Source organism: Diabrotica undecimpunctata, chromosome 6 (assembly GCF_040954645.1).
Source record: "Diabrotica undecimpunctata isolate CICGRU chromosome 6, icDiaUnde3, whole genome shotgun sequence".
Classification (NCBI taxonomy): domain Eukaryota; kingdom Metazoa; phylum Arthropoda; class Insecta; order Coleoptera; family Chrysomelidae; genus Diabrotica; species Diabrotica undecimpunctata.
This window is the reverse complement of record NC_092808.1, coordinates 64,573,295-64,601,063: the sequence shown is the minus strand read 5'-3', so window position 1 is coordinate 64,601,063 and position 27,769 is coordinate 64,573,295. Positions and strand designations below refer to the sequence as shown.

The window sequence follows — 27,769 nt, the reverse complement described above, 5'->3', positions numbered from 1 at the left end:
CATTGACGTCAAGTTCAAAAAATTTGCATAACTTTGCGTAATGTTTGTATTAGTAATTAAACTACACTTGAAGAATGTTTCATTCCATTGTCTTGCTCTTATAAGATATCAATTTAAGTCAACCATCGATACAACTAAAAGTTTGTGTTTCGAATAAACGCAATCCATCTCTTAAACATAGATTATTCGTATCATGTGACATTAATGACAATGGTTGCTGTATGGTTATCATCAGTTTTAAAATAATTTAAGCTGTTTTGTTACTTCGTTGATATTTGATAAGTAGTAAGCTTCTAGATAATCGTACAGTGGTTTAAATCTACTTCTGCTTTGTAGCATTACAGCTAGTTCAGTCTCTAGTACTCCTTTCATAAACTTTGTGATCCTTTGTCTTGTGTAATTATTGTTTCGACGTTGAACATACCTCATCGAACGTACATCATCTTACCATTACCATCCCTTAACTTTCCCTAATAAATTGAATTCTTAATTCTTGTGTTTCACCTTATTCATCTTAGCATACTCGTTTATGAAACCTACATTTACTGTACAAATTTCTTTCATTGCGCAAGATTCAATTCAACAGTTTTAGCGTTTATCTTAGTCTCCTTTTCGTTTTGTACATGTATTATGACACTGCTTCTCCGTTAATCTTGCATTTACTACACTTTCACAATTCTATTAAAAAACATATGAAGTTGTGTTTGTCGATCTTAACGCTATCCAGATTTCTCCGTGGACACCATCTGTTTAAACTGCATTAGTCTTCTTGATTTTTTATAGTGTTTGAGTAACTTCCTTGTTTATTTTGCCAACACCGCTTTTTCTTTCTTCATTCTTTCCACTGCTTTTCTGTAAAATACTTCGTTTTATAAACTGTCAATTTATGATTTTCATACCTTTCTGATAGGCAGTTGTAACATTTTTGGCAGGACCGAATTTTTAAAAATCGGTGCCGAAGTTATTTTTTGTCGTTCTTTATACAATTTACGTTTTTCTTTGATTTTTCTTGGATCTGGTTTATGCACCACAAGAACTAATTATTTTTGAATTCCTTTTCTGAGAACTTATTTTGTTAATATTTGAATTCCAGAATCTCTAATAATAGTAGCAGGTTTTTTCTGACGAATTTTTTGTCTATTTTTGAGCTAACGACACATTATTTTTAAGTTTTAACATCTACCTGTTCACTACGATATTTTGCTTTCTTTTTGCTTTATTCTTTAAAGTCCTGCGCTAGCAAATTTAATTAGTAGCTAAACGATTTGCTAAAATTTACCTTATATTCACGTACATCTTCTGTTCTTTTTAAAAAATAGTTCATAACAGTGATTTTTTCCACTTCTGTATATAATATAATGCGTATAACTCATAATTTTTGTATAACTGATTCTTTTTTTAGCTATATAAACAATCGTCATATCTGCTACTACTGCTAGTTTCGGGGTCAGCCTCACTTCCAGTTTCATAACATAGTTCTCCATGTGCTCACGTGTGCATTAAAATCACTTCCTATTATCTTCAAGGTACTACTATTAATTTCAGTTCCATCTCCGATCCATTCCATTTTTTTTGCTATTTCGGTAATTTCTTTTAATTTAAACCAATTGAATGTATGATGGCAAAACTAAGTTATGCTTATGAGTTAATTTTTTATCGTTATCAAACTAACTTTTTATTGGTGCTAAAAAGCGGCGACCGATAGTAGTTGTTTATTGTTACTGAGTAATATTAAATTAAAATGTATTATATACATCAATACACCGCATCTTCTAAGCATTTTTCATGAGCAATTTTGTAAACTTGATATTTTTCGTTTTGTTTATTATTTTTTGAACTAAATACTTTGTGATTTCGTCTGGCAATAGGGATAGATCTCATATAATTTGTAATTTAAATTTAACAACAAATGGATACTTTAATAAAAAACTATTTGGTGTTATTTGTTCGTAATAAGAAAAACAATTGATTCGCACTGCTGGGAAATCAAAAATTACAAACACAACAAACGTAATGGACAGTGGTATATCATAAAACTTAATATTAATTATATTTATTTAAGTACAATTATTTATATTTAATAAATTTAATAATATTAATAAAATTATTTAAAATTGTTTAAAAAGATTCTTAAATTGCTAAAAAGATATTAATACACATAAAATATTGTTTAACTGAAATTCTTGTATATCTTTGTGTTTTTTGAGCTATCGTGACATATAAAACGGAGAAAGAAAGCAAATAGTATATAACAAACAGAATTTATGACACCAGCGCAAATGAGGGAAACGTGCGGAAAATTATTTACTATCTTGATTGGAAATTAATCACAATCTCAGTTTAAAATTGGTTTATTTTTAAATTCGATTTTTACTTGGGAAGTCTTATTAAAATACAAATAATCAAATTATTTGTTTAATTTTTATTTTTAGAAAGATTTCCAAAGTATAATTCGAAATATTAAAATGCTTAAGAAGCTTCTACTTTAAATGCTAAAGAAAATAGCTTCAGAACAATACGACAAAATAACTGATGAATAGAAAGATAATTGATCACGTATAGATAAAAATCATATTTTGATTTGACTTATGACTAACGTATTCCCGATCAAATAAAAAACCCAACAAAATAAAATAATAATTTATCGATTAATAGAATAAAGTTCTAGTAAGTTCAGGATCCTTGTTAGTTTCTTTTATGATTTTTTAAAATATTTTGGTACAGTTAAAAATTTGTAAAAGCATGATTTGCCATTACAGTTTTTATTTTGTTTATTTTAATTTTGTTTTGTGTTTTTTTGTGCTAATTTCCTTTTGTTATTGCATGCTTAGCTGAAACTAGTTCCCCGTACAATGGCGTTGTCGGTCTGGGTGCCGCTGTTGACGGTTCATCACCAGGATTACCGCTCGCATTACCCGCAGAATCCGGAAGTCAACCCGCATCGCATACTGGGTCTCCTGACCCTGCTGCTTTGACCGTTCTTCAACCGTCCAATGGAGCTTCCCAACATTATACGACGATGTTACCAAATTTTGGGTATTCAACCACAGGTAATGAGAATATTCAGATCGAGATTATACTAACAAGGCTTCATATTTCCGTTATACCAAGGAGATTTTTCTTTAAATTTTAGAATGAAAGGCGCAAACTGTATAAACATTGTTCTAACTAACTACAATCAAACTAATATATATATATTGTTATGCTATTTAAATTGTATTATATTGCTTACTTAGGAAAAAACCTGTCTATATTTATTAAATGAACTAATCTCCAATTAATCACAATAAATCAGCATTAATTAATTACAATCTCAGGCTATTTAAATTGTACGATTTACCTTTGATCGTGGATTCAAAATATTTTCCAATTGGCGTCCTAATCGGGATAGGTAATATGACCTGAATAAAATACATAGAATTTCAACTGAACTATATGTGAGATGTCCTTTATTTTAATGAAATTTTATACAACAATCAATCCTGTAATATTTGCAATATACTAACTTTAAATATATGAGAAGTTGTTTTCTATCATGGACCCAAATGTTATTTTACATTGATTTTTAATATGTGTTATAACTAAGCTCTTTTTATAATTCCTTTTTTTTAAGTGATCGCAAAATTAACTGTCTCTATTATTTATTCAATTTATTTAATTAATAAATGAAAATCACACTCCGGCTCTAATGAAATTTGACTGACCTTTCCTTCTCTGCCGTTGCAATTCTATGGCCACGCCACAACAAAAAAAATCCTTTCTCTGCTTCTGCTCCTATTGTGGTCCAGATGACGTACACCTTTCTCCTATCTGTCCTTGTATCTCCAAATGTTTCCGGCTTCGTCTGCTATTAATATTCTTAGGCCCTTTGGTTTTCTATCTCTCTGTACCCCGTTCCTCACACTGGTCAGCTTTTACACCGCAAATAAACACACCCGTTAAATTACGTCTTCGGGACTTCAAACAAACACAAATCACAAAGCTCCTTCCTTCTTGGACGACGAAAACTGACTACCAACCTTTTTTTCTCTCTCCTATCTCATAGCCAAAATCAACCTCCTTGCATTCAAAATTTGACCAATAAAAATCATCCACCTCTTGTGATGTATATCGTTACCACCCAACTCTCTCTATAAAACGTCATTCGGGTAATTCCAGAAAACAAACTTCTTTAATTATTCTAACTAAATCTATCTGCTTTACAAATATTTCTTACTAATAGCTACAAACGATACCTGTTTCTCAATTCAATGTCTTTTGTTAATAAACTTTTACCGATATAATCTTTCGGGGAGAAAACCACCGCAAATCCCGGTCTATTGTTCAACACTTTCTATCTACACTTTTATTCCGGGTAAAACCATTCCACAATCACCGACTTATTTAAATTTCTTATCGATAATATTTGAAAGTCTTGTCTCTGAGGCCTAATTAACAATTCTTCGAACAACTTAAAATACATATTTTGTCTTATACAGGATGTTTGAAAATTCATATGCCCGTGTCTTTATGAAATATCAATAATTTTAATTTTTATTTAAGTAATAAAATTTGTATATCGGTTTTTTATTGCTTATGGACATTCAAAAGTACAACAAATCCCCGCCTTTGTAATCGATAAAATTTATCAATTTATGCCACTAAATTTTCTCGAGGCAAAATAAACGCACTTCCTGTATGCTATCTGTACTTATGCTACGTATTATCCTATCCTACTATCTACTTTATACAAATTTAAATCTTCATTCGTGATATTTATATACATCATGGATATTATAAATACCTCTGATCTTTTCAGAATCCATATGTTTCAACTCATAGCTGTTTACTCCATCTTCGTTGTTTACTATGTATGGCCCTTCGAAAACAGGCATCAATTTTGCGCAAATACCGGTCTGAAAATTTGACACTCTTAATGCTCTTACCATTACTTTGTCACCCTTTTGGAAAGTTACTGGTCTTCGTTTCCTATTATGACCCTGTCTCTGGATGTATTTCTCATTGCTTCTTCTTAATCTCCTCTGAACGGTTTCTATAACCTGTCGATACTCTCTTTGTTCTGGATCTTCCCACGGTCTTATCGGCATGACGCCTTTCATGATGTATTCTGGTGTTTCTTTCGTTACTATACTTGGCATGGAATTTAGGTACATCTCTATTTCTCCCAATTTTCTGTCCCATCGCCGATGTTGACCATCCGTTGCAATACGAAGAAATTTCGTTACCTCTTGTATAAATCGCTCAGAAGGATTACTTTGGGGATGCCTGATGCTTACAAAGTTCGTCTCGATTCCCCGTTCTCTAAGCTGTCCCTTGAAACGATCATTTCGGAAGTACGTTGCATTGTCTAGTAAAATTTTTCTTGGGGTTCCTACCGTAGCGATGAAATTGTCTATTTTTCTCAATATTTCTTCCCCTTTTGTGGTGCGGCAACTATATAATTTTACGTATTTTGAGAACACATCCACCATCACCAGAATATGCTTGTTCCTTTGCGTGGTCACAATTAGATCGCTTAACATGTCGATGGCTATAATGTCCAGGTTGTTCCGGGATACAATGCTCTTTGCAATATTTTCGTTTTTAAAATTCCTGCTCTTGTATTTCTGGCATACTTCGCATTTCTGTGTGATCTCTTTTGCAATGCGGTAATCTTGTCGACTGATGTAGTTTTCCCTAAATACACGCCATACCTTTCTACTGCCAATATGTCCATTTTCCTCGTGTAGTTTCTTGATGATTCTTTCTGCCAATGTCGGTGTCACTAAATATAATTCCTTTCCGTCTATTCTCTTAAAAAATATCTCGTTTTCTAGCTCTGCTCTTCTCTTTTCTCTTTCTTCTAGGCCTTCCTGGTCGGTCCTTATCTCATTTAACGAAAATATCCCTTCGTCTTGTGTCAGTATATTCAATCCCACATGTAATGTAATTGTCTCCTTTTTTCCTGTATCTTCGTCCCGTGTTAAAGCGTCAGCTATTATGTTGTCTTTCCCTTTGATGTATCGAAATTGGAAATCATACTCTTGTAAGAGCAGAATGCCTCTGTGTATTCTGTTATTTACCAATCGATTCTTCATGATGTGTATCAATGCTGCATGATCCGTTTCGATGGTGAATTTAGCTCCCAATAAGTAAAACCTTAATTTGTTTACGCAAAATAGTACACTGGCGAATTCCAACTCGGTGACACTGTATTTTCTCTCATGTGTTTTAGTCACTCGAGATATAAAACATATCGGAACCTCTTGGCCGTTTTGTATTTGCGACAACACTCCTGCAAATTTCTGTATCGACGCATCCGTACGGAGTATAAACGGCAAATTGTAAATAGGGTGATATATTTTTGTTCCTTTAGCAAATTCTTGTTTCAATATTTTGAACGCTTCCTCCTGTTCTTCTTTCCAATTCCATTTTGTCCCTTTCTTTAACAATTTTATTAAAGGAATTTCTTTTTGGCTTAAATCGGGAATTAATTTCTTGAAATAATTTATCGTACCGAGAAACCCTCGCAATGTTTTTAGATTTGTTGGTCTTGGGTATTCGTCGATGAGCTTTACTCTGTCCTCGGCTAGACTTACAGTTTCGGTGTCAAGTTTGAAACCCAAATAAATCACTTCCTTTTGAAAAAATTGACATTTTTCAATGTTTAGTTTTAATCCCGCTGTGTCCAATTCTTTCAAAATTATTTTGATATGTTCCACATGACTCTGCATATCTTGTGAAAAAATTAATAAATCGTCGATGTAATGGACGATGAACTCTTCATGGTGATTCAAAATGGTATGCAAAGCTCGTACAAGTGCTGCACAGGCGCTTTGTAATCCAAACGGAACTACCTTAAATCGGTATACTATACCATCAATTGAAAAGGCAGTGTAGTTTCTACACTTTTCAGCCAAAGGTATTAACCAAAAACTATGCTTTAGATCAATTTTTGAGAAAATATGTGATCCCGTGATCCTTCCAAAAATGGCCTCGATATTTAACGGTGATTCATATTGTGATACTGTGTGTTGGTTGATATTTCGGGCATCTAAACAGAGTCTTAACTCTCCACTGCTCTTCTTCACTATCACAATTGGGTTAATATAGGGTGAGTCACATCTCTCAATGATTTGATCTTCCAACATTTTTTTGATTTCTTGCTTTACTTCTTGCCGATACTTATAAGGAATTGGATAAGTCTTCGATCGAAAATTTCTCAAGTTTTTCACCTCAAATGAGTGCTCGTATTTTGTGGCCACTCGGTTTTCCTCATTTATCAGCGTTTCATAGTCTCTTAAAATTATACGCAAATCATTTTCTTTGCCTTCTCCACATATCAATTTTTTGTCTCTCCCATCAAATTTTTCGCACATATTCACCGTGTACTCCGTGTCTTCTTCAAACACCACTGTCTCCATTGTGTCCTCTTCATTTTCCTTTGTGTTTTTTTTTGTTGGGCTCGTCTCTTCTTTTGAGGAATCCCAAGTTTTGCTTTTATTTCTTGTCAAAATTTTTCCATCTTCTTCTCCTGAGCTCGTCTCATCTTTTGAGGAATCCCAGGTTTTTTTTTCTTTGATCTTTTTCAGACCTTTTCCCCTCTTTCTTCCTTTTCCTTTCTTCGTCGCCAGGTTCATTTCCACCGTTTGTTCTTTCTCTGATTCGTCCGTAATTTGTTTCTCTTGTTCCTTATCCTGTTCTTCTTCTTTTTCCTTGGTTATTTTCATCGTATTGGTTTGGAAGTCGATCACTACATGTTTTTCCGTTAATTCGTCAACGCCTACAATCATGTCATGTGACATATTCGGCATTATTACACATTGAAGTGCATACATATTTTTTTTCAATCGTACCATTACTCGTATACCTTCATTTATTGTTGCCAATGTCCGTTTATTTGCGCCCACTAAATTCACCCTAGGTATTTTATAAATTAGACTTGTTAAATTTACTTCTTCGATTAATTTTCTGTTGACCAGTGTTATTTCAGAGCCTGTGTCTATCATAATTTTAATTGGTTTCTCATTTATAAATCCATCCACAAATTTTAAATTAACTCCATTTCTCTTTTCATTGTTTCCTGCCAGTTTAATAAATTCCTTGGGGTGACAAAAAATTCCTGTTTGTTTCTTCGTTTTTAGTGAGCGCCTTCTTGAAAACACGCCTGTTGTTCTTCTGTGTTTTCTCTCCCGTCATCTTCTCTCTCATATTCATTTTCTTCTCTTTGCATATTATTTATTTCTCTTCTGTTCTCTTTTGGTCTATCATTCCCGTATCGATTACCGCGAGATTCCTGTTCATTCCGTGGGTTATTGTATCTGTTTCCTTGGTATGGGCGGTTATTTCTACTCTGATTTTCCCGATCCCTGTTTTCATTCCATCTCTGGGTTCTGGGTTCATAATTCTCTCTTCCGTTCGGTCTATTTTCATATCCCCGTCTAGGTATGAATTCTCGTCTTGTATAATCTCTTCTAAAATTTTGACCTCTATCTCTATATTCTTGGTTTTCTCTTTGTCTATAATTTTCTTGCGGTCTTCTTTCTCTTCTTTCATGCCTACGTGATTCTCTCATTTGCAAAAATTGACATAAGCTGTCAATGTCCTTGTAATTTTGGAGATTTATGTGGTCTTCCAAGGTATCTTCAAAATGTCGCGATATCAACTCTACCAATTGTTCTGATGAATAATTATATTGCAAATGTTTTGCATTATTATAGAGTTGTAATGCGTACATCTTTTCTGATACGCCCATCCTCTCATGGTATTTTCCATTTTGTAACTCTTTATTTACTTGTAGTTGCTGGATTTTTCCCCAGAAATAATTTAAGAATCTTCTCTCAAAATCTTGCCAATTGTCCAATTCTTCTTCCTTGCTGACAAACCAAAGATTTGCCTCTTCTGTGAGATGGTTTCTGATGGTTTCCTTTGCTGTTGCAAACGGTCCTATGTATTTGACTTTTTCCTTTAGGTTATTTATAAAAGGCACTGGGTGTATTTTCCTTATATCCCCGCCAAATCGTACTTTTACGTCTTCTGTGCTATGTACGATGACTTCCTTTCTTTCTACTCCTCTTATCTCCATCTCTGCAATTTGTTTAAATCTCCTTTCCGTTTCTTTCCGGTCTTCTTGTAGCGCATTTTCAAATTTTATTTCTATCTGTTCTAATTCCCTTTTTTGCATACTCTGAATATCTTTCATTTTAGTTTCGATTTCTTCTCTCTGCAATTCTATTTTCCTCTCTGTTTCTTCCCTACTTCTTTCTAAACAGACTTTTATTTCGTTTTCATATTTGTCCATACGCGTTTCCATTTTTTGTTCCATTTTTCTTTGGTTTTCTTCCAAATTGTCCAATTTTTGTTCCGTTCTTTGTTGTGATTCATCCATTATGTGTTTTGTTTCCAGTTGATTTTTATCCATTTTTTGTGACGATTCTTGTATTTGTTGTGTCTGTATTTGCATCATAGCTAATAATTTTTCTAACATCCCTGTTTCTTTTCTTTCCTCCATTATTGTAGCATTTCCTTCATTATCCGATCCTTCATCAATAATTGTTTCCTCTTCTATCTTATCCTCTTTCCTTTCTTGCGTTTTGCTTTGACTCCTTGTGGCCGACATGTTCGTTAGATTATTTATCCCCGCCAAATATAAAACTTTGAAATTTGTGCAATAATTTCCCCGCCAAATATAAAATTCTACTGGTCTGTTGCAACAAACGGGACTTTTCCTGTTCAAATGTAATAACTCTTGAGTACGAGTATCAAATTTCAATATCCCACAAATAAATCAAATGGTAAAATATCAAATGTCAAAATCAATCAAATCATTCAAGTATGGTAAAATTATCAAATTTAAATATCACACAAATAAATCAATTATGGTAACCTATAAATTGTCAATATCACGAATAAATCAATTATGGTAAATTGTATCTTAAAAAAAATATATAATCTTTATGTCCTCAATTTTTACATAATATTTCACTTTATCCCCGGCATATAAACTTTCAAATATCTGCTCGTCTACTCCTATCCTTTCAAATTTGCCAACTAGAAATATTTTTCAAAGCTTTACACGTTGGGGGCCATTTTGTTATGCTATTTAAATTGTATTATATTGCTTACTTAGGAAAAAACCTGTCTATATTTATTAAATGAACTAATCTCCAATTAATCACAATAAATCAGCATTAATTAATTACAATCTCAGGCTATTTAAATTGTACGATTTACCTTTGATCGTGGATTCAAAATATTTTCCAATTGGCGTCCTAATCGGGATAGGTAATATGACCTGAATAAAATACATAGAATTTCAACTGAACTATATGTGAGATGTCCTTTATTTTAATGAAATTTTATACAACAATCAATCCTGTAATATTTGCAATATACTAACTTTAAATATATGAGAAGTTGTTTTCTATCATGGACCCAAATGTTATTTTACATTGATTTTTAATATGTGTTATAACTAAGCTCTTTTTATAATTCCTTTTTTTTAAGTGATCGCAAAATTAACTGTCTCTATTATTTATTCAATTTATTTAATTAATAAATGAAAATCACACTCCGGCTCTAATGAAATTTGACTGACCTTTCCTTCTCTGCCGTTGCAATTCTATGGCCACGCCACAACAAAAAAAATCCTTTCTCTGCTTCTGCTCCTATTGTGGTCCAGATGACGTACACCTTTCTCCTATCTGTCCTTGTATCTCCAAATGTTTCCGGCTTCGTCTGCTATTAATATTCTTAGGCCCTTTGGTTTTCTATCTCTCTGTACCCCGTTCCTCACACTGGTCAGCTTTTACACCGCAAATAAACACACCCGTTAAATTACGTCTTCGGGACTTCAAACAAACACAAATCACAAAGCTCCTTCCTTCTTGGACGACGAAAACTGACTACCAACCTTTTTTTCTCTCTCCTATCTCATAGCCAAAATCAACCTCCTTGCATTCAAAATTTGACCAATAAAAATCATCCACCTCTTGTGATGTATATCGTTACCACCCAACTCTCTCTATAAAACGTCATTCGGGTAATTCCAGAAAACAAACTTCTTTAATTATTCTAACTAAATCTATCTGCTTTACAAATATTTCTTACTAATAGCTACAAACGATACCTGTTTCTCAATTCAATGTCTTTTGTTAATAAACTTTTACCGATATAATCTTTCGGGGAGAAAACCACCGCAAATCCCGGTCTATTGTTCAACACTTTCTATCTACACTTTTATTCCGGGTAAAACCATTCCACAATCACCGACTTATTTAAATTTCTTATCGATAATATTTGAAAGTCTTGTCTCTGAGGCCTAATTAACAATTCTTCGAACAACTTAAAATACATATTTTGTCTTATACAGGATGTTTGAAAATTCATATGCCCGTGTCTTTATGAAATATCAATAATTTTAATTTTTATTTAAGTAATAAAATTTGTATATCGGTTTTTTATTGCTTATGGACATTCAAAAGTACAACAATATATATATATATATATATATATATATATATATATATATATATATATATATATATATATAAGATTATTAATACTATTACAAGAATTAATATTGAATTCAACAGTTTTCCGGGTTGAACCGCATCGGTTTTCACAGCGCCGAGCTTTCGACATCCTCCCTGATGTCTTCTCCAGAATTTTCGAAGTCTCAGACTCCCGAGCCTCCAGATATTACTACACTGATCACCTACCAATACATTACTGCTACTTGAACATCGGATTGTTCATTTCTACCGTCGATGGTGACGTGGTTTGGGTGGAGGTTGGCGTGGGGTTAGCGTTGGGGAACATTTCTGACGGTAGGATTTTGGTTGTCGGATGGAGCGGACGATATTTTCTTTATGAGAGGTCTCCATTCGAAGGTAACCGGATGCCGTCATCTCTGTTGTTGAGACAATTTGGCTTTTTTTTTTAATTTTTATGGTTTCTCAGATGATTCGTGGTTTACAGAAGCGAATAAGGACTATAATTCTGGAGTTTTGAAAATCAATTTTGTGACCTGTATGTAGATGGTATTGACATAGCGCTGAAATTTAATCGGCATTGCGAATAGAAATGGAATGTTCATAAATCCTATTTGGAATTCTACGAGTTGTTTGGCCTATACAAGGCAGTCTGAACAAGAAATTTCATAAACTTTGTGTTGTCCATTTGGAATGTTGTCTTTGATCGATCGAACAAGGGATGAAAGTTTTTGTTGGGGCGTAAATATTGTCTTAATTACTTTTGTTGTAAAAATTTAGCCGATTTTGTCGAAACCACATCTTTGATGTAAAGAAGAAAAGCTTTCATATGATGAGAATAATATGAAAGCATCCCTGCCATGGGGCCAAATAACGAAAGTATCATCAACATATCGTAGTCAACATGTGAGTTTAAGTGGATAGTGCTCGGGTCTCAAAGCTTGGCGCAGAGAAAATCGACGCGGTTCAACCCGGAAAACTGTTGAGTTTAATATTAATTCTTGTACCAGTATTGATCTTAGCTTTAAGTTTAACTGTACTAACCAAGGAAATCTCTCGGAACAACTATATATATATATATATATATATATATATATATATATATATATATATATATATATATTTATATAATACATATATATATATATATATATATATATATATATATATATATATATATTTATATAATACATATATATATATATATATATATATATTGTTGTGAATTTATTAAAAGGTTCAATATTTATAACACTTACGGATTTAATTTATTTCTTTATTTATATTAACTTATCTTACAATAATTTATTATATCCGTACGTACAAATTCGCGAGCGCGGGTCTTGAGTATTAACTAACTCTCCATATAAAAATGTTGTATTTATATACGAAATCCTGATATACTGGAATAGTCGAGAACATCAAGTTGGAGAATTCACCATAATTTGAATCTAGACTTCCACCGAAATTTCTACAATAAAACAGAATAATTAGTCATAAAAGTTAGGCCAGTATATTTATCGTAACATTGCCCCCCTCTTAAAAGATGGTTCCTCCTGGAACCTTGTCGGGACTGGAACCGGAACTGTATGCTGGTATCGGCAACTGGACCCTCTTTTACAACTTCCAGTTGTATAAAAATGACAAGGGACGGTTTTCTCTCCGCACCAGTAACTATGCGGATTGCAACAGACTAACACCTGGACTTCGGTGTCTTTAAAGATCTCCTCCACCATATTTCGGATAACCCTCCAATCTAATTGGCGGCACTCCAACTTTGGCATGGCTAACTTTTGCACGTCGGACTCTAGTACGTGCTCTCTCAATTGAAGTAAGGCTTCCCATACATCTCGGTAGGTAGGTTGGTCACGGGCAGTGTCTTTTGTTACCAGGTAGAAAAGGTAACGTGATGCATCTTGGAGTTTCAAGGTTTTACCGGGAGCTGGCACCTGGCATTGAAGTTCTGCAACTCGACCAAACTTCCTTCGAAAGACGGATGCCAACCCTGGTGCGTCTTTGATACTGGCCGGGATGGTGAGGGCCAGCGAGTAGTCATCGGGGAGCGCGAGTAGATCTTGCTTTTCTTCAGTGGTAACACCATGTCTCGCTTTACCGGTACCTCCATAGGCACCCATGAATTCCTCAAACGTGAGGTCAGACACATCGTGGACTTGGTTTACTTCCACTTCTTCATCTACGTCGTGGTCACCTTCGAAAGACGCCAGCCGGTTATGATGTACTATCATCGGCTTTCCCTTCGGAATCTTGCTTATTCGGTAGATGACATCGTTGATCTTCTCCATAATGAGGTATGGACCTTCCCAAAACTGCTGCAATTTGGGAGAACAACCTTTTCGCTTCTTGGGATTATACAGCCATACTTTGTCGTTCTTCTTAAAGCAACCCTTTTCGGCTTGTGTATCGTACCGTTTCTTCATTCGGTCGCTAGCGATCTGAAGGTGGGAACGGACCAACTCATGTACATCGTCCATTCTTCTTCGTAATTCGATCACATAATCTTCACCTGCTACATCTTCTCCAGGTCGACACCCAAACTCTAGATCACAAGGTAGTCGCATTTCGCGTCCGAATAGGACTTTCGCTGGTGTCTGGCCTGTTGATTCGTTAACAGCAGATCTGTAGGCCATTGTGAAGAACGGAAGGTATTGGTCCCAGTCTCGCTGATGATCGGACACCATCTTTGTCAAATATTTGCCAACTGTCCTATTCATCCGTTCTACCATACCATCAGATTGCGGATGATATGCTGTAGTTCTTGTTTTCTTCATGCCTAGTCTATCACATATTCCTTGGAATAGATCGCTTTCGAAGTTCCTGCCTTGGTCACTATGGATCTCCAAAGGCACTCCAAATCGGCTGATATATTCTTGGATCAACTTATCTGCAACGGTGGCGGCCTTCTGGTCTGGAAGTGCGTAAATCTCGACCCACTTACTGAAGTAATCCATTACTACCAGCATGTACTTGCCTCCATTTTCACTTTCTGGAAATGGCCCAGCGATGTCCAAAGCTATTCTTTCAAACGGGCTTCCAACATTATATTGTCTCATAGGAGCTCTCCTTTTTCGGTAAGGCCCGTTACTCGTGGCACAAATAGTACATTTCTTACACCAGTCTTTTACATCGTCGGAACTGTTCATCCAATAAAACCGTTCCCGAATTCGCTGAAGGGTTTTCCTTACACCAAAATGCCCTCCCGATGGACTGTCGTGTAACTGACGAAGTACTTCGGCTATTCTGCTCTTTGGGATCACCAACTGTCTTCTCTTCTCTGAACCGTCATCATTTTCCAGGACTCGTTTAAGCAAGCCATCTTCGATGATAAATGAGTCCCACTGGGCCCAATACGTCTTAACTACTGAGCATAGGTTTGATATTTCCTGCCAAGGTGGTCGACGGTTTTCCTCTTTCCATTTTCGGATTTTCTGTATAACTGGATCTCTCTCTTGTTCTTCCCTGATCTTAGTAGGCGTCCAGTCGTCATTGACAATCGTCGTTCTTAGCACTGCTGCTTCCTTGGATTCCGTTTTGTTGCAGTGGGAACACTCTGCTGAGCATGGCCTTCTGGAAAGAGAATCAGCGTTTCTGTGGCTAACTCCGGCCCGGTGCTCAATCTTAAAATCGTATTCTTGGAGTCGTTCGATCCACCTGGCTATCTGACCCTCTGGATTCTTAAACTGCATCAACCACTTAAGGGCGGCATGGTCGGTTCGGATTAAAAACTTCCTTCCATAGAGGTATTGATAGAAGTGCTCTACTGATTTAACTACTGCTAGAAGTTCTCTTCTCGTGACGCAATAATTCCGCTCAGGTTTTGAAAGAACTTTACTAAAATATCCGAGGACTCGTTCCTGTCCTCCTTGAATCTGAGACAGCACTCCTCCAATTCCCACATTACTTGCATCCGTATCTAAGATGAACTCTCCTTCTGGCAGTGGATACCCCAAAATTGGTGCTGTTATTAAATGCTTTTTCAACGTTTCAAAGGCATTTTGGCAGTCTATATCCCAGCGGTATTCTCTTGCTTCCTCTGTAAGTCGCGTTAATGGCTTAGCGATATCTGCAAACTTCTTAATAAACCTCCGGTAGTAAGTACATAGTCCAAGAAAACTTCTCACTTGATGTTTGTCAGTTGGTTTTGGCCATTCCTTAATGGAATCGATTTTTCCCTTATCCACGGCCACTCCTTCTTTACTGACTATATGACCCAGATAATTGACTTTACCTTGAAATAGCTGGCACTTCTTGGGGTTTAGCATCAATTGGGCAGCTTTAAGTCGATTAAAAACGTTTTCTAAATTCCTCAAATGATCTTCGAATGTCTCCCCCAAGACGATTATGTCATCTAAATAAACCAGGCATGTTTTCCAAGATAACCCTCTCAACACATTTTCCATAAGCCTCTCAAATGTCGCAGGAGCATTACAAAGTCCAAATGGCATAACGTTGAATTGCCACAATCCAGATCCTGTGGTGAAGGCTGTCTTTTCTTTATCGACTGGGTCCATTTCTACCTGCCAGTATCCAGACTTCAAATCTAAAGTAGAAAACAATTTACTTCCAGCCAATGTGTCCAATGTGTCATCGATCCGAGGCAGAGGATAACTATCTTTCTTGGTAACGTTGTTCAGCAAACGGTAATCCACACAGAACCTCGTCGTTCCGTCTTTCTTCTTAACCAGGACCACCGGAGAGACCCATGGGCTCGTAGAAGGTTCTATTACCCCGTCTTTCTTCATTTCCTGAACAATCGTTTCAGCTTCCTCTCTCTTCGCCTGTGGTAATCGTCGAGCTGTTTGACGAATTGGCTTAGCATTACCAGTATCAATTTTATGCTTAACAACGGTAGTTCTTCCCGTCTTTCCTCCTTTCGGTACGAAAATATCACGATACTGCCGCAGAAATTCCCTTAATTTCCTTTTCTCCATCTGATTTAGAGACTGTCCTGCAACTGCAACCATTTGGTCGAATTTGTCGTTGGAATTATCAGATGTTGTCGCCTGACGGATTATGGATGTCACAGGTACACAAGTTCCTACTTTTGTCTCTTTCTTTATGGTCACTGGGTAGTCGTTGACATTGATAAGTCTCACAGGAATTTCTTTAGCCGAAGTCACCAATTCCTTTCCAATTATGATTCCACGGCCAACCTCATCGTCGTGGTTCCAAGGCTCCATCATAACAGGTCTCCCTTCGTCCACAATTCCCTGTAGCCGCGCTACTATGATCGTTTCGCTTCTCGCAGGCACGACTGTATCTTCTGTAATGGCTGCTTGCACAGTGTTGTCATTATGTGGATGGAGAAATACCTCCTCGTTGCCAACTTTGATTACCTTATTCTTAAAATCCAATTGGAATCCATGCATATTCATTACGTCCATTCCTAATATAACATCCTCTTCGATGTCAGCAACTATAACAGTATGGACGAACTTTTCTGCTCCAATTCCCAATTGTACCTGGATTTCTCCATGAATGTTGGCATTTTCACCTGTAGCGGTCCGAAGTCGCAACCTCGTTGGTAACAGTTTCTTACGGCTGTTTATAACTGTTGGACGTATAATGGTTCTGGTCGCTCCGGTATCCACCAACAACGTATGTCTTTTACCATTTATTTCTCCATCTACATATACACTATCTTCACGACATTTCAAAGAAGCTATTAGTATGAGAGGGTCTTTGGAAAAGTTTTGGGTCGAAGCTGCCCCCCTAAGGCTGACCCGTTCTAGTTTTCCTGATGGTGAGTTTCTTGATTTGCGTCGTACCTAGGGTGTTTACAGGAGCTTCGTACGTGTCCTATTTCGCCACAATTCCAGCATCTGATGGTCTTCGTTTTCTTATATGTCATGCTTTTCATCATATTAACGAGCTGGTCAAGTTTATCTTCATCTCCTTCCTCTTTTACAGTCCTAACTTTACTGTACCCGCCAGAGGCCTGCGTAGCTGACTCGTATTCGAGGGCGGCGGATAAGACATCAACCAGCGTCTTGTGACGAGCTAATCGTAGTGTTCTCTGCATTTCATGATCACGAAGACCATCAATAAACGTTTGAACGGCCAATTTTTCCATCATGTCTTCGGGAGCTGTTGGATAAGCATATCGTACTAATCTGGCAATATCTACCTCATATTCTTGAAGAGCCTCATCTTTCTTCTGTCTACGATTTTTAAGCTGCGACTGATATACATGCTCCAAATGTTCGTGGCCATATCGCATATTTAACCTCTTCTTCAGTTGTTCGAAATCATCGGTCTCCTCTACTGCTATGGTCTGAAGCACATCTAAGGCATCTCCTCGAAGAGCGATAGTCAGGTTTATAGCCTTTTCTTTTTCAGACCATCCATTCGCTCTTGCAGCTGATTCGAACTGTTTCATGTAGTTGTTCCATGACGATTTTCCGTCGAAAGTTGGGACTTTGACATGCACAGAACTTCCACTTCCTTCAAATTTCGGCCGTGTTTCCAACTTACACTTCGTCTCGTCTTCTTTTATCTCTACTCTAATTGGATTGTTTCCTCTCTCTGCTGTCCCTGTTTCCTCCATCTTCCTTTCCATCTCTTTCCATATCTTTTCTTCGAAGGCCAACATATCGGCAGCAACTTGGTTTTTTAACGAAGACACTCTATCGTCAAGAGCAGACATCTCAGAAGTGACTTTAGAGATGTTAGCAGAAACTTTGCTTTCCAGAGAAGAAATCTCGTTAGAAACTTTGCTTTCTAAAGAAGCGATGTCGCCGGAAACTTTCGAAATATCGCCAGAAACTTTGTTCTCTAATGATGCGATATCACCGGAAACTTTGTTCTCTAATGATGCGATGTCACCGGAAACTTTGTTCTCTAATGATGCGATGTCACCAGAAACTTTGGAAATCGACGAGAGGACAGCATCTTCAAATATATAAGTCTCTGGATCTAGTCCTTCTTCTAGCAAAGCGTTCTTTAGTCGTTGGACTAACTCAGCCTTTTTTCCGGTAGAAGCTAATTCTCTGTCTTCAAGATGTCTTCTTAAATTAGTCACTGTCAGCTCATAAATCGTAGCCATTTTCACAATTTATTTTATATCACCCTTGTATTATTATTATAAGTCTAATTTATGTTCGATCTCACTCTGACACCATTTGTTGTGAATTTATTAAAAGGTTCAATATTTATAACACTTACGGATTTAATTTATTTCTTTATTTATATTAACTTATCTTACAATAATTTATTATATCCGTACGTACAAATTCGCGAGCGCGGGTCTTGAGTATTAACTAACTCTCCATATAAAAATGTTGTATTTATATACGAAATCCTGATATACTGGAATAGTCGAGAACATCAAGTTGGAGAATTCACCATAATTTGAATCTAGACTTCCACCGAAATTTCTACAATAAAACAGAATAATTAGTCATAAAAGTTAGGCCAGTATATTTATCGTAACAATATATATATATATATATATATATATATATATATATATATATATATATATATATATATATATATATTTATATAATACATATATATATATATATATATATATATATATATATATATATATATATATATATACTTATTATACCAGCCCATAGGAGGGTAATTATTGGAAGATATACACAAAGTTTTTTAATATATATATCGTCAAATAAAGCTTTTATCAGTAGACTATCGATGAATCAAAATTATGTTAAATATTTTTAAGAAAAAATCAGGTCCTTGATAAAGTACTATTTTTATTTTTTTGACAATGGTTCTTATAGAACAAATTCCACGATAATTACCAAGACATAAAACTACATCATTTAACATAAAACAGAGGTTGTTTCAGAGTTTTATTATCTAAAACTAATATTTTTTATAAATTTATGTCATAAAGGAGAAGTATTACTGTACAATTCTACATATTTCTGCAGGTTTTATGATAATAACTACAATTTAATAATACCGAATTTAATAACAAAATAAACATGAGGATTGACAGATGTTGACAACTGACTTTTTCGGTGAAGATAATCTCGATACCCGGATTCGCATTATTAATTATATTTTGTTTACTACTTTTACAATAAAAATATTCATTAGTTAAATACGATAATGATTTTTTAATAACTGATTAATTATAGTAATTAAGTAATAATTAATTATTATTTTCAGCAGGCACCACAATGGTACCGGGAACTGATTACGCTTATAGTACTGCATACAGTCAGTATGGAGCAGCTTACGGCACTTATGGATATGGTAGTGCGTCTAGCGGGTTACTTAGTAAGTAAACAGTGAGTATTGTAGCCATTTTGGACCCACTCGATATTTTGCATCTTAGGAGGCTGTGAAAAATGTAAAATTATGTTAAAATTACCAAAATTAGTTTAAATAAAATATTCTATATTTTAATAAAAAAAGGTCAGTGTTTTATTATTAATTTAAGTATTGTTTATTTGACATATTTAAACAAAAAGAAGAAGGAAAGTCCTTAATTTTAAAATTAAGCTAATTTACCTAGTCAAAATAAAAAATTTAGTATTTGATTGTAAAGTGAAGAAAGAAAAAACAAATTTTTTACTAAGTGAATTCGTACCAAATTATAAGCAATATAAAATTCTTGTAGTATCTGCGACCAAATTATAAGTCGCTTTACTTCACTTCACTTTATCAATTTAAAGTTTAAGTTTAATTTAAATCATTAAATAATACAAAAAAACTGTTAAAATATCTTTATTACATTACAATTTTCACTGTTAGCTAATGTCTTATTTAAATGCAATATTAGTTTTAGGATTTATATAGGTAAAAACAGATTCCTTGGATGCAAAAAATGCATATGAAGAACAATCATACACCAAAACTTTTTAAATTAGCTCAGTACCTACAACTTTTGTGATAACTTTTGTGATGACAAGTATGTGATTGTAAAAAATTAATGCAACTATTAGAAAGTTTTTTAGTGATGATTGTACATAATAATTTAGAAATTCATGTATTGGTACCATTATACAGGCAATGTTAATGAATTTATTAACGACTACAATACATCTTTAGTATCTAAAGGATGTATTTTAGTATTTGGGATCGCATTATTTTACTTTTATTTGTACAGATAAACATTTCTCTTACATCATTGCCTACCAAACTATATTTTGTCTCTTAAAAATACTCTTACTAAGCCTACCGACCTTTGCTTCTTTTACAAGTTGTTCCATGGAAAAATTTTCTGGTACGTTGTTTATTATGAGTAGCCACGTATGATTGCATTTATTAAATATATCTATATATATATATATATATATATATATATATATATATATATATATATATATATATATATATATATATATATTTCAAATTATTTTTCGACCGTACTGTTTTAAATATTGATTTATAGTATCAGCAATCGGTAAGGAAATAAAAATCTATTTGTTCAGTCTCAATATTTAACAATGTACAATTTTATGTTTATGACATTCTTTGATTGTTGGATAGGCCACAATTGACGAAATGCCCCTGAAGATGCTCTAGGAAGCGAAAGTACTTGGGCAAGATTTAATTATTAAACTGTGCTCCATATCTGCCTTTTATTTGATCAAAGTTTAATTAAAATTAGCAGATAGAACAATAACCAAGAGGGTGGTAACTACGTTATTCGTAGCCAGATGCTACCATAGAAAAATGTGGGGAAAAACCAGACATGTTGCATTAAATTTAAAACATAGCGGTAATACCAAAAAATTCATATCTATTAGTGATATGGTGGCCAAAGCTGCAGCAAAAATGTGCCATCCTAAAAACTAAGTAAGGTGCAAAGACTTACTTGCCTCGGAATCATAAGAGTTATGAAAAGCACACCAACGGCAACTACTTGATCTCCCTCATTAACGTATAATTTTAGAGGGGGAGGTGTGGTAGAAAACCTGAGTAACGTACAGGTTAGATCAGGATATAGTAAAATCATAAATGATATTAGGGATAGATGATGATTTCTTACCATATAGTACCCAAAGTTCCTTTCCAAGTAGACATCTGTTCACGAGAGAGATGGGACAGAAGATACGCTCTATCCAGACTGCAGAATTATACCTGGTTTGTAGATGGGTCTAAAACTACAGGAGATCCGGAAATATTCGGTAGTAGAGGAAATCAAATTATTTCGATTTCACTAGGAGAATACACCTCTGTATTTCAGGTAGAGATTTCTGAAATATTGCAGTGTACAAGAGAACTGAACATGAAGATTGCCAACTGAAGCACATCAATATACGTACAGATAGCCAAGCAGTCATGAAGGCACTCACTCAGACTCTGGGAGCTCACTCAGGAACTCGAGAATACTGGCGGAATATAGCAGTGTAACAGTGGTATGGGTTTCAGGTTACCGCCGAATATACGGCAATGAACGAGCTAATACACTTGTCAGAAGAAATCAGTTACAAAAAAGCCTGCCGCAGGAGTGCCAAAAAGCATCGTCAGCGATCGAAAAAAGCATGGATCCGAAGGCAATGTACAGGAGCCGAAGGCTCATAACTCACACTAGAAAATATACCCGGTCAAATACATGGCAAAGTATATATTGGACGAAAATATGATAATATGACTGAAGTACTGCAGAAAACAAGCAGAAATCAGCTTAGAGTCATAACAGGCTTCCTTACTGGACATTCGCCAGTAGAGGGACATCTGCGTACAATGGGACTGTTTTATGGAGACTTAAGCTACAAACTTTGTAGCGATGCACTAGATTGCTGGCGGCAAGCACTTTTTGAAAACAACAAAGTGACTTCAAAAATATATGGTACCCATCTACTAGAGCTGTATAAGCTGGTATATCGTTCCAGAATCCTGGAATGGATATCGTGAAGGAATTGAAGATATTGAAGAAGTATGATCGGTTTATAATAGACGGCTTCCATAAAAAAAAAACAAACAAAGTTACCATAATTGTTAATTAGACGTTCCCTTTATCCTGTTCATTTTTAGGACCGTGAATAACATTTAATTATTTATTACATGGAAAATCGTTATAATCTTATAATTTTTCTTCGTGAGCCTAAATGAATTTTTAAAACAAACAGATATTTGATAGCATCTGCCCATCTTATTTATGCAGTTGCTTCAGTTTCTTTTAAGCAAATTCTTTTAGTATCGATGCCGCTCATTTTTAATTAGGAGGCTCAATATTTGAAAAGCTGATACTATTTTTTTGTTCTTTAATTTTATTATCGCATACGGCGTTAATTGTAATAACTATGTTTGTGTTAATTTGTAACGTAACTTCTATTTTGCTATAATCCAGCGAATAACTATCCTAGTTCTATTTATTTGTTTATAACGTTACTGTTGTCACTATCTATTTTTCTTCCCAATCCAGTTGCCCCTAACCAGAAGCAAATAAGTACACAGGTTAAAGAAAACTTATTATTTATGTCTTTTCTGTAATTTGGGTTTATATTTGTTATGTCATTTGGTTGGTGTCTCATTGGTAGTTCCCCTCAAGTTGGCAAGGTCTAGATCCGCCACTGTTACTAACTAAAAACGAGTTATGATAATGCATTATACAAAATTTGTTCATATTGTTTAGTATACTTAGTGCATAAATAACATAATATTATATTATACCTAACTGTTATCTGGTACCAAAACTGAAAAACGTTATATTTTCAATATACATTTTTTCACAAATTTCTAAATAATAAATTTACCTTTCAGATAGTGCGTATTATTACAACGATATTACCGCCACTGGAATCAACAGCAATGAGCCAGCACAAATCAGTTGCATAAACTCAAATGCAAACACAGACCAAAGCAGCCGGAGTCCTCTAGCGGCGACTAGAGCAAATTCCCTAGCCTCTGCCAACTCACCGACCGAGAGTGGGAGCGCTTGCCTCAAAACAGAAAACATTTTTACCCATGATCTGAACTTAGCTTAAAGTTTCGCCGCTAGACTGTACGAAATTTAGAAAGGGACGAAAAATGTTTCATATTTAAATTTACATAGAATGTCTATATATTTTTCCGCCTTCTAGGCCAATATAGCATTTATATAATATAATATATAACAATTAAAAAGATAAAAGTACTCCATATTATTATTTTAAGCATTATATTAAGTATGTACTGTGCTTATGGATGAATGAAATTAATTTTTTTTGTAATATTTATAATTAAATTTTACTATTTTTTCCGCCCGATGTTGATGTAAGATATTTGGAATTCTAATACTAAACCTTAATTGATACTGGATTAGGTAGATCTTCTTGATTTTTTTGAAAAAATTGGTTTTTTATTTTATTATAGGTACAATTATTAAATTTATTATTCTTATTTTACTAAAACTCGATAGTTAACACAAAAGGAACGATATCTAACGAAAGAAGAGTTTTTGAAGCGAAGCTTCTATACTGGCGTTGTATTACTTTTTTCTCTATGGTAAAATAATGCTGAGGCAAGCGTTACGAAACTAGTGCCACGGCGTCGTCACGGCTAGCGTCATAGAATAGCGATTTTTGACATCGATTGACTATTCTCGACCAATTCGTTTCTAGTCATCATATATTTACTCTAACCAGGTTTAGATTAAAAACTACATGAAAAGTAACTAACAAAATATAGACATTAAATTAAAAGTAAAAAATTAAAAGAATATCTGTCTCTAGAAGATTCCTTTCATTACGATTATTAAAATTATTTAATAAAAGTTATAATATATTTATAACTATTTATATTCATAACGATTATAATAGTTAAACATATTATTTAGTTTATAATATAATAATTAAACTTACTATCAAATGCTACTTATTTATATTTTATTATTAATAAATGGTCTTAATTTGTCATAAGTAAACAACGTATGCTTTCTTAATACGTTAACAGGTGGAGTTAGGAGCAATAAAAATAATTTATTGAATAAGTTTAAAATATAACACGTAAATAAATATTAAAGATACTTTATTTAATTTTAAATATATTATTTAAATTTTAAAAATACAGAAAACATAGTATGCTGCTCCGCGCTAGTCTACAGTTCCGCCTACTGTTCCAATTTAATTCATATTTGTTTCTTTCGTCTCTTTTGTTAAATTGCATTTTCCACAACTGTTGTGAAGATAACTTTTATGCAATAAAAGTAAAAACCAATTTAAAAATCATACAAATAATTTTCTGTTGGAGATTTGGATTTTCTAATTTTTAAATTCTTTTAATTTACAAGTTTTGTTACTATTTATGCATTGTTCAAGGAATTTTACAGCTTTTTGGCTTATACGCAGTTCTGCCATTTCTTGTACCTACATTTTTTTAACACAAAACACCACTTATGTAAAATTACAGTATTTTAATAATGTTATATGAATACATAGAGTATTTTATCTTTTTAACGGTTATGATAGATATTTTCGAAAGTTATATATTATTTAAATATGAAAAAAGTCCCTAAAATGAGATTGAATGAGTGCAAATGCGTAAAAAGTATGAGCGATCAATGAACGTGTATAGATAAGATATTTGTAGTATTTGTTTTCTTTTTTTGTAAAATTACTTGTGTTTTAGATCAAGCAAATAATTATTGTAAAATATACATTGGTCTCAGAATACTACGAAGAATCTATGTTATTTATTTACACTTTAAATTTAATGTGTTTTTATTGTCTATAGTATATTTTATTTTATTATATTTTTAGTGACTAAGATACACCAAAGATATGTTTTACTAGAATTTATTTTGTAAGTGCACGTTATCATATCAGTCAGACTAGCACAAATAAATAAATTATAAATAATATAACCAACGAGACACTTATTACGAGGGAGCAGAAATATTCTAGTGGGTTACCAAATTTTATATATACATACCTGTATACATATACATATATATATATATATATATATATATATATATATATATATATATATATATATATATATATAAATATATATATATATATATATATATATACATATATATTTATATATATTTATATATTATACCTACATATGTTAGGGAATTTAATAGAAGAAAAAGAAGTTAGGAATTTATTTGTGACAAAATTCTTCTTCTGGTTCCTATTCATTTCGAATATTGGCGATCATTCTGGCTCTAATTATTTTATTGATTGATGCTTTAAACAGATTAGTTGTTGTTGTGGACAACCATTTCCTTAGGTTTTTTGACCATGATATTCTTCTTCTCCCAATTCCTCGCTTGCCGAATACTTGCCTTGAAGTGACAAAAAAATAAACTATAACTTTTATGTAAATTCAATTTTTTTATTTATTTACTTATAATATGTAAATATGTTTGTGTTCCCTCTTACAATGATAGGATACAATTTTTTTCTAATTTGAGTCTGAAAATAGTTCTTCTTTAGAAATGTATGTCATCGCTGAAAAATTAAAAATTTTCTGATCTTTTTATGGTTTTTATAATATGCCGTCTTATAAAGACCTTGCCATCATTAGGGTATATTGCAGTTCGAAAAATATTCATAAAAATATTATTTGTAGCAGCATTGCTGGTCTTTCTTTATACTTTTTTTATGACACAATCTGCTAAAAAGTGTATTCGTCAGGACATCTTTTAGTACATATATTTTTAGCAATCGAGAAATTTTTCGTACTGTAATTATTAACTTCTATATTACTTTTATGTCTTTCCATTTTGCTGCACTTCGAAATTAAATATTATTTAAGTAAATGCGTTTTCTAAATCTCTTCATAACAAACAAAAAATGATATATCTATAAAAATCGGTGTCCGATGGGCAAATACACTGGAGAAGTTACTATTATGCAAATAAATACTAATATTCTTTTAAATTATGTTTATTTATACCTCAACCTCAAAGGGTTATTGGCGTAGTATTTAAAGTTTTACAATTTTTTAGACATTGAAGGAATATAAATATGATGACAAATTTTTCATATCAATTCCGTCACTTAATATTGTTTGTAAGGTATCCTGTAATTTATCTTCAAGTTTCTCCATGCAATATAAAGGACACTCCAATTAATATGGCGAACACTGAGTACAATATCACATACGTAGTATTGTGGTTTTAATTCACTCTCCAGCAGATGTTTACGGGTGATGGCGGTGTGGCCTATTCTCAGACGAGATAGGATGGTTTGATGTAAACGCTTATTTGGAGTTGATTTTCAAGGTAATATCGAATGTTTTACTTCTGGTAGTTTAGATGTTGGTTGATTCCACTTGGTCTGCCAAGCATTGATCTGCCAAGTTCTTATTGTTTTTATTATTATTTTATTATTTTTTATCAAAAAAATAGTAGGAAAAATGAGTACTCATGACTAAATACTTTAAAATTAATTATTTTCAAATATATTTAATACTAAAAATATTCTTTTTCTTGCGAAGTCATCAAATATAATAAAATGTGTACTGCAGTCTCTCCAGTTGTTAAATATTTATTTTTGCTAGTCTTTCAATAATTTGCTATGAATAAGTCCGGTCGTGGAATGTTATCCATTGCAGATTGTTGAAATCTTTTTGTTATTTAGATTTTTTAATGGCACCATGTTTGTAAATTTGCCTAAAAAGTTCATCTAAAATCGACTAGTCACAGAAACGTACTTAAAAACATTAATTTTTTTTTGGCCTGTTACTTATCTTGGACTTATCTCTCTCAGTATTATTTTATTGTAAAATACACTAAAAAATGTATGATTTGTAAAATTTATAATTTTTAGCACCTCTTTTTTATAAAAATACTAAGAAAGAATTAACTTTTTATTACTTACAAAAATTTATTTATACAATGTAATAAACTGTAAGGTGTAAAACGGTAAATTTTTATTTGTTTTGAAGAAGTAATTGGAGCTTGTATTATTTTTATGACTTTGTTTCTTTTTTTTGAGATTTTTTTGAGAATACCTAAAATAAAAATATTCATTTTAAATGTAAGTTTTGGGTTTCATACAAACTTTTCATTATCCCATTAAATTCTGCAGCGCAATATACTACCACCTAGCAACAATTTCCTCTGTTTTAAAGATTGGTACTTATAGGTAAATTCATATTTTTTTCTCCATCATCATTATCAATTAATTATCGTTAAATTAACCATCAAGATTGTTAGCAGAATAATTATTTTTGTGGTGTGTTTTGAGTCAACGCCTTCTTACTAAGCAAAGCTGGTTTTATAGTGATGACAGAGAGTTGGTGATTATATTTGAACGACTTGGACACCTCAGACGAGTGGCTATTGATATTACTTGTTAAATATATACATTTAAAATTTCTTCCAATCTGTACTTTCTCTTATTACTTCTTGTTTA

At 33.5% G+C, this 27,769-nt stretch overlaps 1 protein-coding gene across 10 annotated transcripts in view; it reads left to right on the top strand.

Moving 5' to 3' along the window:
* LOC140443476 (uncharacterized) overlaps positions 1 to 25,326 on the top strand; it is a 447,648-nt gene extending 422,322 nt beyond the window's left edge. For 5 of the 10 annotated variants that reach the window (XM_072534768.1, XM_072534769.1, XM_072534765.1 and 2 more), the window contains 3 exons: positions 2,832 to 3,050; positions 19,635 to 19,745; positions 23,181 to 25,326. In XM_072534768.1, coding sequence (XP_072390869.1) covers positions 2,832 to 3,050; positions 19,635 to 19,745; positions 23,181 to 23,404 — 554 coding nt within the window. In that variant the 3' untranslated portion in view covers positions 23,405 to 25,326. Of the gene's footprint in view, positions 1 to 2,831; positions 3,051 to 19,634; positions 19,757 to 23,180 lie in introns of all 10 variants that reach the window. The other 5 variants (XM_072534774.1, XM_072534767.1, XM_072534775.1 and 2 more) reach the window with 3 other exon arrangements.
* Positions 25,327 to 27,769: the final 2,443 nt, after the last annotated feature.